The sequence below is a fragment of the Colias croceus genome, chromosome 4 (assembly GCF_905220415.1).
Source record: "Colias croceus chromosome 4, ilColCroc2.1".
NCBI lineage: Eukaryota > Metazoa > Arthropoda > Insecta > Lepidoptera > Pieridae > Colias > Colias croceus.
Window position 1 is genome coordinate 7669127 of NC_059540.1, and position 15307 is coordinate 7684433.

Here is a 15307-nt window from a genome sequence, read left to right on the forward strand (position 1 = left end):
CTTTAGCTATGTGATATTTTTATTAATCCCGATTTAAATTATTATTAATAAATTGAGATTATTTTGGTTTTTCAATCCACTTATAAATAATTTTCTACCTACATACCTTATAACATAATTTATTAGACGATAGAAACTCACCATGTTCTTGTTTTAATCTGAATAGGTACCTTGCTGAATACTTGCTGAATACTAATACAGCGTCATCTAGTGCGTTTTATTGTACTTCGCTCGTCCGCTCGCATACTTGCAAACTCATTTTTTTTCGGGTACAATAAATAAGCGTTAGTTCAATAATCGATGTGATAAATAAATTTTACTTCGCACTCAAAATCATTAATTTGACGATGACATTCATTTAATATCTATCTACATAATATTTCGGCATTCCTTTCTCAAGTGAAAATAATTAAATTTTGTTATTTTTCAAAACAAGGACAATGTTTTTTTGTATTTACAATTTGTAAAGGTCGATTTACATCAGACGAGCGAAAGCTCAATCTACTCTCACTATGTCAAATTCTTGTAAACAGGCTTAGAGCATTCTTTCGTTGTAGTGCATAAATTGCATTCGAAAAGATTTTATGCAATGTTCTAATACTGAACAACACTGAATACGAGTTTTCGTTTGTTTACACTAAAAGATCACGAAAGAATTATCTTGTGTTCTATGTGCTTCTAGCTCTATGATTGTTTGATGTAAACCCACCGTAAGGAAAATTAAGTGGAAATATTTTAAATGGCAATGTAAAAATTATTTGTCACCTCTGTCAAATTCAATAGACAACTGACAGAATCAAGCTGACAGGCTGACAGCTGTCGATTCAAGAATCAAGAATAAAGCATTGTTTTATATTGAGGTTAACGAATTTTAGTAAAATTATATGATTTAAGAACTACATAGTTTTCAGTTTATAAATTCAGTTAGGTTTCTTTTTCAATATTTAAAGCATTTCATGTAATTATCTCAATAATATGGCGTTGGCTTATGGTATACATTTAGGAAATATTTCCGGGTGTTTAGCGGCCTTCAATAATGGCACCTCTTCTGTTCTTGCTAATGATGCTGGAGATAGAGTTACACCAGCAATTGTAGCTCTTAATGGTTCAGAATGGGAGGTAGGATTACCGGCGATATCAGGACAGGCATCTTCAAAATCGATCATCAAACATAACAAAAGGCTTATGAACTGTGATTGGGTTGAAGAAGATTTAACGTTTGTTGAATCTTCATCGTCATGTCGTATACAAAATGAGGACAAGTTAGTCTATGAATTTGAAACAAGTGAAACTAAATTATTTTCCAACCCAGATAATATAGCAACAAAGATATATGCAAAACTTTTTACAATCGCTAGTCATTCCGTAAAAGATGAAGGAGATTTGAAATTAGTGCTTGCTGCCCCACTACACTGGTCTCAGGCCAGCCGAGAAAGATTGACGAAATGCGCAGAATTAGCAGGTTTTGATGTCTTACAAGTTATAAGCGAACCAGCTGCTGCACTCTTAGCTTACAATATTGAAGAGAGCCCTGAAGATGTGAATGTGCTTGTTTATAGACTGGGGGGTTCTACATGTGCAGCATCAGTCATCAAAGTATCAGGAGGTTTCATTAGTATAGAGAAAAATATATTTAGATCAGATCTCGGTGGACAAAGTTTGACAAAAGACTTGGCAGACTATATAGCTCAAGAATTTAGACAAAAATGGAAATTGGACCCACAGGAAAGCCGTAGAGCCATGGCAAAACTATTAACTCATGCTGACAATTGCAAGCATGTGCTCTCTACATTAAATTCAGCACATGTTTTCATTGAGTCATTGGTAGAAGGTGTTGATTGTAGCCAGAATGTTACAAGGGCTAGATTTGAGAATATATTATCCTCAAAGATATCTGCATATATTGAGCCAGTACAAAAGGTTATAGAGAGTTTTGACGGAACAATAAGTAAAATTGTATTATGCGGTGGAAGTATGAAGATTCCCAAGCTTCAGTCTGCAATCGCCAATTTGTTGCCAAATGCTGAGGTTTTATCTGGTATCAACCCTGATGAAGTAATAGCTGTGGGCTGTGCAAAGCATGCTGGCATTATATTGGACTTTCCAAATTCATCGCTAACTGACGTCAATACTGAGGTAGAATTTTTGGGAAAAGACATATATCTTAAATATTTAAATCAAACTGTTAAATTATTTAAAGAAGGCACAGCACCATTTACTCAATATTCATGTGATATAGATTCAAGTAATGATGTAAAAAATATGAGTTTTACACTACACGCTGATCCTGATGGTGAGGAATTTGCAAGGGAAGAATTTAATATAGAAAATTTAAATAAGCCTTTTAAATTGAAGGCTTCATTACGAGAATCAAAACTCATGTTACAAGTTGAATAATTTTTGTATTTAAAATAAATTTACTTGTAAAAAAACTATATGATTTGTTTTAATTTTACCACAAACTGTTGAATAAGGTAAAACATGCCCAATTTTAGTCCAAGCTCTGCTATTTGAATAAATGCTCTCAATATTTATACATCTACTTCAGCCTGTACATAATAAATTTGAATTTAATCACCACTGATTATTATAATTGTTCTCTTGTACTGTGATTTTATTATATTGATATTATTTATGACCAGTTTTGATTTTGATTAGATATAATTTGGCAAAATGATGAAAGATTGTGTGAATACCTACCTAGTACCCCATCCAATATAATATATCACCAGTACCTACTAACAAGCTACAGGCTACTAGTAGGTACTAACTGAACTTAAATAGAACTTTTTTAATTTATTAACATAGGCCTATGACTGTGACTAATGTAGAAATAAGTTTTTGACAAAGCTTTGTTATTTTACTAATCCCTACCATAATTATAAAAATAGCCAGAAAGACTCATTAAAATCTAAATAGTTACTTATAATTAATTATAAATTTAATGTGTCTTAAATTTTAAAATATAAAAAGTAAAAAGAACATTACATTCAACTCCGTGTCTAAGATTACCTGTCTGGACTATACTTTTTTATCATCAAACATTTTTTATCTGCATTCCATTTATATTTTGGCGGTAATTTCAAAACGGAAAATGTGAATTTGTGGATTTTGTTGTTGGATATTAAATAATTGAGATGTATAATTCTAATTAGAACTTTCTAGAACTTATTTTCTATAATTTATAATAAAATGGATGAAAACCTAAAAGAAGATAGAGTTAGTTTTAATGAGCGACTAGAAGTTATGATAAAAAACCTATCAAAAACTAAAATCGTAAGGATAATTTAATTAGTTAGTTTGCCTGTTTAGTTACTTAATAATCTTATAAATAAATAAATTTCAAATACCTATCTATAGGACTTTTCAAATGAAAGGGAGGAGTGTAAAAAACTACATGAAATAAACATAAAATTAGAAACCGATTTAACAGAAGCACGAGAGTTAGAAAAATCTCACCGTTATCATTTAATTACATCGCGTGAAATGATAGCCAATTTGCAGGAGACTGTGTCACAGTTGGTTTATCTTAGACGCGATGTAAAAAAATTAAAAGAGGAAATAATCTCGAAAGATTCTTGTATTTCGTCTTTAGAAAAAGTAAGTACATTTATAAAAATTACCTACTTGTTAAAAATGTGAATATTATTAATACTTCAACATGCATGTTACAGGAAAAGAATAATATTATAAGAAAGCATGACGATGCACTAACAGAATTACATCATGCACAGGAAAAACGAATTAACGAAATAATAAATGAAAATGAACAAAAAGGTACTTAACTACATAAACCTGTTTACTCTCTTTTCTAAGTTTTGTTTAATTTTGTACTTCCTAAGTTGTTTAGCCCAGGATTTATTATGTAATTTGTAGAATGTATATATGTAGTTATATTTACCTAAAGAAACATTATACTTGCCTGTCATTGAAGTCGTCTTCAATATATAAATTTAAATCATAATTTGTTTTTACTAAAGTTCAACAGTTGCAAATCGATTCGGACACACAATTGGCTCAAGTGACATGCGTGGTTGAAGAGTTACGGAGTAGAATCAGTGACATGGAAACAGAGCATAGAGATAAAGTGAGTTTTGTATGTTTGTCAGCCTCAATAATATCATGTATAGTTAGGTACATTTAGTAGTTAAGTATATTCGTTGACAATGGATGAAACTTGGTTTTCGTCTTCTCTCAACATGAAGGATTTCCCATGGTTTTTCCCCAACATTTTTTTTCTACTGCAGCTCCACTCCTGTTATTTGTAGTCTTATGACTTCTTGTTAATCAAACAAACTCTTCAATTAATCAATACTTACATATTAGTATAGATATCAGTTACTCACATAGGTAACTTACCTACCCTTTAAAATTAGCCTCTACATTAAAAGTTGTAAGAATCAATTAAAGAATAATGTTATTCTTTACTAATAACACAATTCAAAAAATAGATGAACGTAGTAGTATTAGAATATGAAGAAAAAATTCAACGCAGCGCGTCGCAAGTAGCCCAGTTACAGGAACAATTGTCACGGCAAGCCGCAAGAACGGATGCCAATATCGATGCCTATCGCCGGGTAAGTGTTTGTATTTAGGTAATATTATCATCACTACATAGTATAAAACAAAGTCGCTTTCTCTGTCCCTATATCCCTTTGTATGCTTAAATCTTTAAAACTACGCAACGGATTTTGATGCGGTTTTTTTAATAGATAGAGTGATTCAAGAGGAAGGTTTTAGTATATAATTTATTAGGTTTTAGACCAAGCGGGCGAAGCCGCGGGCGGTAAGCTAGTGATTAATAAATCCTGCTTTTATCCGCTGAAATCTAATACCAATTAATGATCTTTAGGAAAATATTTACTTTTTCGAAATTAATCCTCTCTTTCTGGACGACAACTAAGTAAGTAGTAAGTAGGTAGGTTAGTTACATTTTTTCCTGAATTTAACAACTAAAAACTATGAATAGTAAACAAGTTAATAGAATATACTTGTATGCAAGGCTAGGTACACAAATTACTGGTTGAATTTGATATACAGTACCTACATATTACTAGTTACCTGCTTACATATTTTTACAATTCAGCCATTTCTGCTTGACAACTAACATGCGTGTATGAAAAAATGCATAGATGCATACATTAAAAGTGTACAAATGTTGTTCTATGCAAAGTAAACAAATAATTCATAAAATGTAAGAAATTCAAAATATAATGCTTCGTTGGTAATGTTGTGTAATTAGGTAGGTACTAACAGGTGAAAATACGCTCTAATAACCATTAAGTTTTAGGTTGATGATGATGTACAACAATTATTCAAACTGGTTAAAGTTGTTTAGGTACATAGTTATATTTTATCATACATTCCATCAAATTACGATAGCTAATTACCACATGTCAAATATTTAACAATTCCGATTCCGCAGGCGTTCAATTTTTGTTTAATAAGCATTTATTCCGGAACATTTGCGATTATAATACTGAAAAAATATGTACCTACTTACATATAGAAATAATTATTAGATAAAACGGTTATAAAAATGTTTGGATTTTTTAATCCAATAAATAATCTTACCAACTTAGGTTTATAGATATAGGTATGTAGCAAATACCTACCTAGGTAAAAGCAGTATTTTTCGAAAAAAACAAGTTAATTACCTACTTAACTATTCATATTTTCAAATCTCCATAAAATATATTCAAAAAGTACTTTAATAATTTATATGGTTGAATAATCTTTGTATGCACTTAATTAGTTAATAGATTAAAGTAATAATAATGATAAATGTGTTTACGTAAATCGTTGAATAACTTTACTAGTGAGTTCTTTACCAACTGATGAAACTTTCTTTTAAATTCTGTATCCAATTAAAATGCATTTATCGTCAATTTTTACGGGATGTAGATAGGTACCTAGTTTTCGTCTCCTTTTTTCGTATACCTTTAACTGAAACTACCTAGGTAGGTATTCTCCGAGATATTTAACGACTATCGGCTGCTATGCCATTTTATAAATGAATGTAGGTACTAAGTAGTAAAACTTCATAGTTTGTAGAAATAAGTTGATTACATTAGTAAGATATTAAAATGATATGCAAATTAATAAAGTAAATTTATCCAGTAGAGACGTAATATTACGTGTTGGAAATCACTAATCATAATATTGAATACATAATATGTGTTCGTGTCGGTGACCGAGGCACTAAATTATTTGTAAGTATACAAAATTATAATTGCAAAACGAATTGCTTCACGAAGTGTCTTATAACTTTTCAGTGCGCTACTTGCATATGGGGACGGGGCTACAGCCTACAGGGGCTAGATTTCTCTTATTATTTTTCTGAAAGTTATTTCAAACATAGATTATTGCTTGATAGGTATAAGTAATAAATGTTCATACTTCATAGGTTCAAATTATGATCGTTAATTTTGAATTCGACTAAGTCGAATATCATACCAGGTAATAAATTCATTTTAATTTTGCTAATTATTCATGACAATAATTATTGTGTACGTTATTTTTTCGGTAATTCAATCTTTATCCTTCAGATAATAAAGGATATTGCTTAATGAAATTGCTTAGCGAGAAATCGCACGAATGATGTTTGGTAATGATAGCATAATTTATCCCAATTTAAAATATGCATAAGTAGGCACTTAGCGTAACTAACATAAACTTCATAATAATATATATTATGACAAAAAATGATTTAAAATGAAATACTTACTGAAATTTTGTTGTTCTACCAACAGAAATTGGAAGATCTCGAAGAGAAACTCAAGCAGAGCCAATTCAAAAAATACTTGGCACAAAGTACATGTCCGTCTCAGTATGAAAGCATAGTTGAACGACCGTATTCCGTTGAACGGGATGTTTATCCTAATACATCTTGCACTGTAGACTTTAACTCTGTCACGGATAGTCCAAAATCCTACATTCCATCCCAGAATAAACCTTTAAAACAAAGCACTCTTCAAGTTATGTATTGCGATGGAAAAACATCAAAAGCTAACGAAAAGAAAGGTCATTTTAACATCACGAAGAAGAGAAAACTGTACAACGAAAAGGACTTTTTGAATACTTAATGTACGCTAGAACTGGATATTTTCTAATTATTTATTATTTGTACAATAATCTTAACTAGATGTAAGCAATTTGTTTTCAGTAGATAATTGGTTGTTCAATAAATTGCACGTTCAGAGTAATATCTTAGCGGTTGTTTCCTTTACTTTCACTTCCGTTGTGCATGTTTATTGCTGCATTTATTTGTCTTTGTTCGGTAATTGTTAGACATGGCTGTCCTTACATAACAGTTGGTACGCGATCTTCTGTCCTCTACTCTTAACCGCACCCAATTTAAAGCAAGAATGTATTATGTAGCATACCTATTAGTGATATTACCTTCATGTAATTTGGAATATTAAAATTTTTGAATGAAAGGTAATGTTGTTTACAGTTTACTAAGTAACTATCAATAGCGAAAAAAAAGTTTATTCTTTCATTTTTCCGCTAAAAATATTTCATTGAAACAACTAAATTTAAAAGCAAGATACTTTTTCATTTTTATCTTCAGATATAAATTATAGTTAATGTTGCGGGCAATTGAAATAAATTATCTGTGGTTTTTATCTCATGGTTGACTGTTTCTTAAATTAAAATGCAATCTTTAATAGGAATTAGATAACTCTAGTATTTTATTAAAAACATTACCAACATCTATGATAGGTATCTCTATTTTTTAGCGGATTAAAGTCATCGATTAGAGCATTAGGTATATTCCCCTTTCTTTCAGATTTTTCAAATCAATTCACCGTGAATTTTACTTCGTCTGTCTGTAATGTTATAATAACCGTTTTTAACTAAATGCATAATATATTATCTACACGTACCTACATGTATAGCTAAAGTAACCTATGCTACTTTTCCACCGCGTGGACGAAGTCGCAGGCACAGGTTGCTAATCAACTGATACGTATAGTAAGTAGTAACACAGTATTACAATAAGAAAAATTGTAATACTGTGGTAGTAACTAGTAAGGCAGTAGGAAAGCTAACTGGATACCTAGCTGTAAAATAATAATTTAAGAATTATTACGATATTGCAGTCAAGAGAGAGTTTGATTATAAAATTATAATGCAACTACTGTAGAATCTGCAAGGAATATTTTCATAGCTGTTTTATTTCAAATGTTAACGTTATTCTAGATCTAGATATTAATTTATTTTTCAATATAATATGTGTGATATAGGTACCTACAATAGTTGTTAATGAAACACAGACGCTTAATACAACAACAATTTATTTACATTATGGTAATGTTTTTCTTCATTATACCTATTGAATATATTAAGCATAATAAGTAGGTAAACATTTAAAAAAAATATGTAAAATAAGACGTATTTATTTATACAGCGGGTTCATCTTTGGCAGTTGCCTTAATCTAATTAAATAAATTTACAGTATGTAAACGTAATATTAAAATTATTCATATAAAATATTACGTTACTATACATATTATAGTGTACTTACTAGATAATATTATACACTTACACAAAACCTTATAACAAAGGGTAAAAATATTTAACATAATATCGTAATACCTAACATTCAAATACCTATATTAAACACAGTACATGTTATAAACTGTTTAGGAATACAGAACAAGACCAGCAGCGGTAACAATAAATATCCAATAACTCGAAACTGGTCTCGATAACATCTTCTTATCTAAATAAGTAAATAATAAAGTACCTACTTATTTTATCGTTTGGTCCCAGATGTGAACTTCATTAGTGATTTCGTATGAGTCTGTCGAGAGAATTCCAGCTGCATGAATAGTCGATTTGTAAGTGTCCATACCTCGATAGATGAAAATTGGTCGGCGCTGCTTTGGGCATTGGATGCGCCCAATCTTCATAATCTTGTGGAAGACTCTCGTACATATATTGCTCATATGCTTCTGCCATTCTGTTTAAAAAATAAATGTTTAGATATTTGTTTTTTAAATTACCTACTGCTTATGATATACTTAGGTACTTAGGTAGTTAGTAAAATATTAATTACAGAACTCTTTTTTATTTCTAAAATAATATATAATCTTAATTTATTTACCTACGTATCTAGTTACTTACCTACATAATAAATTAATAATTAACATATTTATCATGTACCTAATTATATTCTATCTTCATCTGCATAGAAATTAATCTTATAATAAAAAGTTATTCCTTGTTAACTTTACGAAATATTACAAGAATGTAAACAATTTACATATCAGAAAATAGATCATCCAATTGTGTAATGTAGGTGAAATATACAACATAGCTCGCAAGTTTCAAGCTTTATTTCTTGTTTCACCTACATACCTCATTTTAATTATAGCAGATACCTACTTGTAATTGTTATGATCTCTCGACCATGTCAATGCATGATAGTACGAATTAGATAACCATCGGGCAACTTCCTTGCGACTTGGCTGTAAATCGCGAGCATTATGATCGTGTTATGAATGTAAGTACATGGCCATGTGACTTTCTAAACCTCCTCGAAAATTCTTACGTATTCAACATCTATGTGTAAATAGGTTTAGAGACACGTAGGTTCCAAAAATATTAATTTTATAAAATTAACGCTTTCCCCCTAAAACACAAGTTAATAATGATCTACGATTTCAATGAATTTGAATTTTACAAACTAATTTGGTACATAGGTTTCATTAGCGTTATTAGAATATTAGGTATATGAAATAATGGTTCCACAGTTATAACTATAGGTTTATTCATCAACCGGGGAACCTATAGTAATTAGTAGGTAGGTTAGTAGGTATAAGGTAGAGTTTCCCGACTCCCGTTATTTTCACACTATACCAACACACGAAAAAAGTTATTCTTGCTTATTTTTTCATCATAAGCATCAAATCCATCTAAGCGTTATCGATGAGAATGGAAAAGACAATTATTATTGATAAGGTGCGTGAGCTATTATTGGTCAGATCGGAACTAGCCTGAGTATAATAGTTTTATGAATATACAATTCACAAACTAATATTTTTTAGAGCAGAGACATTAGGTAGGTACTTGTTGTATCATAAACTTATGATAGGTACTTGTACCTACGTCATTATTGTCTGCGAGTGGAACGTCTGGAGTCTCGCCATAAAGTGAGCTTCAACTCCTTCGTGGTGAGAGTACCGACCGCCAAGCTGAGCGTCTACATGGACGAAGGGTTTTGGCCGCAGGGAGTTGTGTTTCGCCGCTTCCGCGGACGGATACCCGGCCCCCCGGAATCGCGTCACACGCCGAAGGCATAGCGTGTATTAATTTAGTATTTAAGTAGTTTTAAGTTCATATGGGCCGTAGTTTTTAAGTTATATTAAGACCTTTAACTGTAACTACATTTGTTGCCTGAAATAAAGAAATAAAAAAAAAAAAAAATATTAATATGTACCTATCATGTTCATCCAAGTAAATAATCTCACGACCTTAAAGTGAACCTTTATTACAAGAACTGATGCAATAGCCATTGCCTAGGTCAATGCTAGAAACAAGTTTCTCTGCATTAACAAGAAACTAGCTGAATTCTCACAGATGCAACTTTCATTTGTAGTAAACAAAAACTCACGTACCTACGTTCACACGATGGATACAAGGCGTCATTATATAGCAAATTCAACTGCATATATAAGACCTCTATAACGCAGCACGTTTTTGCCTTATAATGTTTTCCGCGGAACTTAGGTAAGCAAGTACAGTTTTGTTGTGGGAATGGATTTGCTTACAATTTTGTTGAAGGTAATTTGTATAAATGCGTTTACAGATTAGTCTACATTTCATTCAAGGTATTAGTATAAATCAAAGAAATACCTACGAAAGGTAGGTACAATGTAAAAATGCTTGCGTGATTTGTTGCAACTGCATTATCTTTGCAAGCATTTTGTGACGCGTATCCAATTATGACTTATTTCATTAACAATAGAACTGTAAGGAAAATTCGCTTTCTGTTTGTAAAATCGACGCCAATTACTAAGGCGTAAATTAATTATCATTTGCTCAGGTCTACAGTCTACTACTATTTTAACAAGTGATAACTGCGTTAAAAACAACCGACTTCAAACTTGCAACATTTACAAATACAGACAAAAATGCTCATAAAATAAAAACTACTGAGCCTAGCCGAATAAAATTTTTATGGGACCAATTTGACACCATCCCGCATCGAACAAAAAAAGAATCACGTAAATCGGTTTAGAAACCTCGGAGTAATCGGTGTACATACATAAAAAAAAACATACCGACCAAATTGATAACCTCCTCCTTTTTTTGAAGTCGGTTATTAAAATACTAAAAATTAAATTAGATCATAGTTACTTAACATTGTAATAACGAATAATTTAGTATCTAACCTACTTTACAAACTGCTATGTCTATCTTATAGGATTAATCTTCTCTTTTAAAAAAATCACTATGTAGGTAGTTAGGTACATAGGTAATTCATACTTAGAAAACAATTAATAGTTCTAATGTTTCTGTTTATCTTCCAGACCAGAATATGAGCTAAGCTATCTAATTAACGACCGGAAAACAACATTAAAATTAAGTAGTGTAGGTACTTGCCTAGGTACTTACAATTTATTTGATGCGAAAAATGATCTATTTTCAAAACGTCTATTTTCAAGGTCAATAAAAATGTTTTAATGAGACTATATTCGAATTTACTTATTACAGAAAAATAAATATGAATTTCCTACAATCCATTTGTGAAATGCTACAGTGAGCATGATTATCTACCTACTTGGATCGCCCGGTGGACGACCTTCTCATCCTAACGACTATCATTTGTATTTCAATGCACATATCGCATTGAAACCCACACTCGATCAAATATTTGTATATTGTGTTAATAACAAAAATTGTGGTGGAAACATTAGGTGAGAATCTACTCAGTATGGTAAGTGTTTATGATTGTCAATGGTTTACTTCAGTTTAGTTCACGACCCCAAAGAAAATTAACAACTTATAGGACCCAATAAAGTATAAACTACAGGAATATATTCCATCAAAATTTATAACTTTTTGATTTTTATATAATATCTACCTACCTACGTAAATCAGTCGTGAATTGGATGTCAGGTGCATGGCTGCTAAACAGTGGTTCTTTATTAATTGTTTCTCAAACGACGTCAAAAAAAATTAGAAATCTGAATTCCTTTACTGACTAATTATTACGTTGTCCCGGCAAACTTCCTTACACTTATCACTTAGGCCTAAGGGTATGAAAAATATGTTAGCCGATTTTCATAACTACCCGATTCTCAGAATTTTATATACTTATTTATCAAAGAAGAAGATATTTACTGATGTAGTTTTTCTTCATCTAGATGGAATAAAAAAGTTATATACGTAAGTAGTATATTATTATTAGTCTGTGGTTATATGATATATCATATTATAGTTGCGTTGATGTTGAAGTGTTATAAAATAATGGGTTTTCATGCAGACTTTCCATTGATAGACCGTACGCATAATTAATTGCACTATTTAGTTTCATAATAGCATGATAATAAAATAAAAGACCACTTTCTAATGCCATAAGATTATGAAATATATCGATTTCATTTTTAACGTGATCAATTATTATTGTACACATTATTTAAATATAGTAGTAACATGCAACCATGTGTCGCAGCTTAAGTACTTACTATACAGTATATACGAACTTCAACTTTTCAAGAATGTCGTAAATCGTAATACGCCTTGCTTACCTGGAATGTCTTCTATTCTTGTTATAGCTATTTACTGGTACATAATCTGGATGATGCGTAATGGAAACTCGAGGTCTCTGGAGAGGCACGTATCCGGGCGGAGGTATTGGCATGGGACCATAAATACTCTCATATATCATGGGATGAGGGGCGTACATAGGTTCTCCCATGTACATAGACCGCCTTCTCTCACCTGCAACGTTTTTTCTTTTTTCAATTTAAACTTATACCTACGCATCTGTGAAAACACTGAACACTCGTATTGTTTATGTACCATAGTTGGTACATAAACAATGCTGAGTGTCCTATCACCGTCCGTCCTGACTTAACATTTTGATTAAAAATAGCAGATTTTATTGAAAAATGATAAATTAGAAAAAAATTAGGTGGAATCTGCAACATAGCACAGCTCTGCTAGTTAAGTAGGTACTTATTAGCTAATCAAATAAAAAAAATATTTTTTAAAGACAGTCAAATTATTTATGCAAATATTACTGAACGAATATTTTATTTGGGGTACCTACAGACGATATTTACAATTGTCTTAATAATAAGATAATTGTTTTATGAACATTCCAGGACGCAGTTATTATTAATGTATGAGGTAATTACATTTTATTTAGGCTTGTTTTCAATATAGGTACTTATCTATATAAAAATATACGTAGGTATATAATTAAATTATGCATAGCTACAGAGATTTTTTTTCATAAACTTACCCACGGGTCTATGAGCATAAATCGGTATGTCATGATGGTCGGGAATCATAGATCTGGATGTCTTTCGATTATAGATTGAATGGTCGGGAGTTATTACTTCTTCTGGTATAATCCTTTTAGGCGGTGGTAACTTTTCCTCTGACGAATCATAATTTTTTGTTGGTACATAGTAAAAACTAGCACTAACTGGCTCCCCAGCTATGGAATTGAATTGATCCTGACTAGAATCTATCGATTCTTCGTTCATTCTTGAAAAAGCATCGTTATCCCAGGGATCAAGATACATTCTGTTATTGGGCGCGGAACGCTCGTCTTCTTCACTGTCGAAATCCACTGCGGTCCAATATGGACTACTGGTGTGTCCAGGCATATTAATTAATCACTTACACAATTAGATACTTGCTAAATTACCCTTGAGAACACAACTTGAATGTTCTATCACCACTCACGACCTAACCACACATGGTCTTGAGAGTTTGTTTGTCTTCGCTCTTTATTATTCTGAACACGATGCGCACGGACCTCGACAGCTATACGATTCAATTTGCCTCGGATTTGTTATGTTACAATCGCGTGCACACACTACGGCACTTACTTTTAAAATAAGCAAGCAACGTGTGCTTGGTTCTCACTCCTCAAGTGCATGCTCATTGCACACTAATGCTATACAATCGTTTGAATTTGTAATAGTATAACTACTCATTATGTTGCATTACAATTTTCATTTTCACTTTAGGCGGTGGGTGGATAATCAAGAAATGCTTCCATTATATTCTGTCTTTGGCATTATTTGTGATCGTGTATTAATTATTACGTCTTGATAGAAGCTTGATAGGTTTTAAAATTAGTTCAATTTAAGTTCTCCTATCAAAGAATAATGAAACAGGTCTTTGGAAAATATATACTGATAAGGTGGTATCATGGGTGGCCTAGCAATATAAGTCGCCAGAATAAGAAGAAGGACGGGGTTTCGAATCTCTCCAGTCTCCAATTATTATTTGTGAGCTCAAATTTATTGAATTATTTATAAATTTCATTTAATGCTCTAAAAAACCCACAGTAAGTACCTATTCAAATAAGAACATATTTTTATAAAATTATCAAATTACATTATCCCAAACACAAATATCTACTTAGAAGAACTCAGAAGGCACAATCTGTTTTTTTATCATCACAAAAAAAAACAATCGGGTAGGGTACCTACTAGCAATGTAGTAGGTAACTAAGCACACATAGAAGTTTTCAAAAAAATACTTACATTACACATCCTTTATACTGGACTAGATAATATTACTAATTATTAAACAGTCTTTTGTGGGACACCTGCTTATGTATAAAAGCGTAAGGTCACATCATGAAGTCTCAAAACCGCTGAACATTATAAAAGATGAAATTTGGTAGGTAGTTTGTTTGGTAGTGACTAGTGGTAGACGCGCGCATCAGATCAGCAATTTTTTCAATAGAGCTGTATCAAATGTGTCAAGTCTGTAACAGTTTGTATGAATGTCATTCATTTTTTTGTGTTACAATCACAGATTTGGTTACAATCTTGAAATTTAACAGAGAGGTAAAAAATAGTCAGTTGATGTCCCAAGGACGGATTTTAATTATTTATTTCAAATTTTATTTATTTTGGGGTTCCGAACCTCAAAAAGAAAAAACGGAACCGTTTATTGTGGATCACTTTATTGTGCGTCTATAGGTAAGTCTGTCCTTTTTTCAGGAACGCGTAGACTTGGCGTGGTTTCAAGCTGAAATTATTATTGAATGAATGAAAGTCCCTTGAAGTCTATGGGCGTTATAGGGTTGCCGCAAGTACCTATAAGG

At 31.6% G+C, this 15307-nt stretch overlaps 3 protein-coding genes across 3 annotated transcripts; 2 read left to right on the top strand and 1 right to left on the bottom strand.

Annotated features, from left to right (window-relative positions):
* Positions 1 to 799: 799 nt before the first annotated feature.
* On the top strand, positions 800 to 2435 carry LOC123691400 (heat shock 70 kDa protein 14-like). Its single transcript, XM_045635772.1, has one exon. It carries the CDS (start codon positions 976 to 978, stop codon positions 2395 to 2397), a length of 1422 nt encoding a protein of 473 aa, XP_045491728.1. The 5' UTR covers positions 800 to 975; the 3' UTR covers positions 2398 to 2435.
* Positions 2436 to 3192: 757 nt separating this feature from the next.
* LOC123690996 (centrosomal protein of 112 kDa-like) lies at positions 3193 to 7177 on the top strand. The gene is made up of 6 exons (XM_045635159.1): positions 3193 to 3219; positions 3361 to 3600; positions 3675 to 3777; positions 3981 to 4087; positions 4452 to 4577; positions 6753 to 7177. The coding sequence occupies exons 1-6, from the start codon at positions 3193 to 3195 to the stop codon at positions 7083 to 7085; spliced, it is 936 nt and encodes a 311-aa protein (XP_045491115.1). The 3' UTR covers positions 7086 to 7177.
* Positions 7178 to 8283: 1106 nt separating this feature from the next.
* Positions 8284 to 14163, bottom strand: LOC123691401. The gene is made up of 3 exons (XM_045635773.1): positions 13481 to 14163; positions 12762 to 12954; positions 8284 to 8968 (listed from the first exon to the last, which is right to left on the bottom strand). Exons 1-3 carry the CDS (start codon positions 13848 to 13850, stop codon positions 8791 to 8793), a joined length of 741 nt encoding a protein of 246 aa, XP_045491729.1. The 5' UTR covers positions 13851 to 14163; the 3' UTR covers positions 8284 to 8790.
* Between the last annotated feature and the right edge of the window lie 1144 nt (positions 14164 to 15307).

Coding starts and splice junctions, on each gene's coding strand:
- LOC123691400 (XM_045635772.1), top strand. CDS start 976: ATGGCGTTGGCTTATGGTATACATTTAGGAAATATTTCCGGGTGTTTA.
- LOC123690996 (XM_045635159.1), top strand. CDS start 3,193: ATGGATGAAAACCTAAAAGAAGATAGA. Junction 3,601..3,674: donor GTATTTCGTCTTTAGAAAAA/GTAAGTACATTT, acceptor TGCATGTTACAG/GAAAAGAATAATATTATAAG. Junction 4,088..4,451: donor AAACAGAGCATAGAGATAAA/GTGAGTTTTGTA, acceptor TTCAAAAAATAG/ATGAACGTAGTAGTATTAGA.
- LOC123691401 (XM_045635773.1), bottom strand. CDS start 13,850: ATGCCTGGACACACCAGTAGTCCATATTGGACCGCAGTGGATTTCGAC. Junction 12,955..13,480: donor TTATGCTCATAGACCCGTGG/GTAAGTTTATGA, acceptor AAAACGTTGCAG/GTGAGAGAAGGCGGTCTATG. Junction 8,969..12,761: donor AAGAATAGAAGACATTCCAG/GTAAGCAAGGCG, acceptor TTTTTTAAACAG/AATGGCAGAAGCATATGAGC.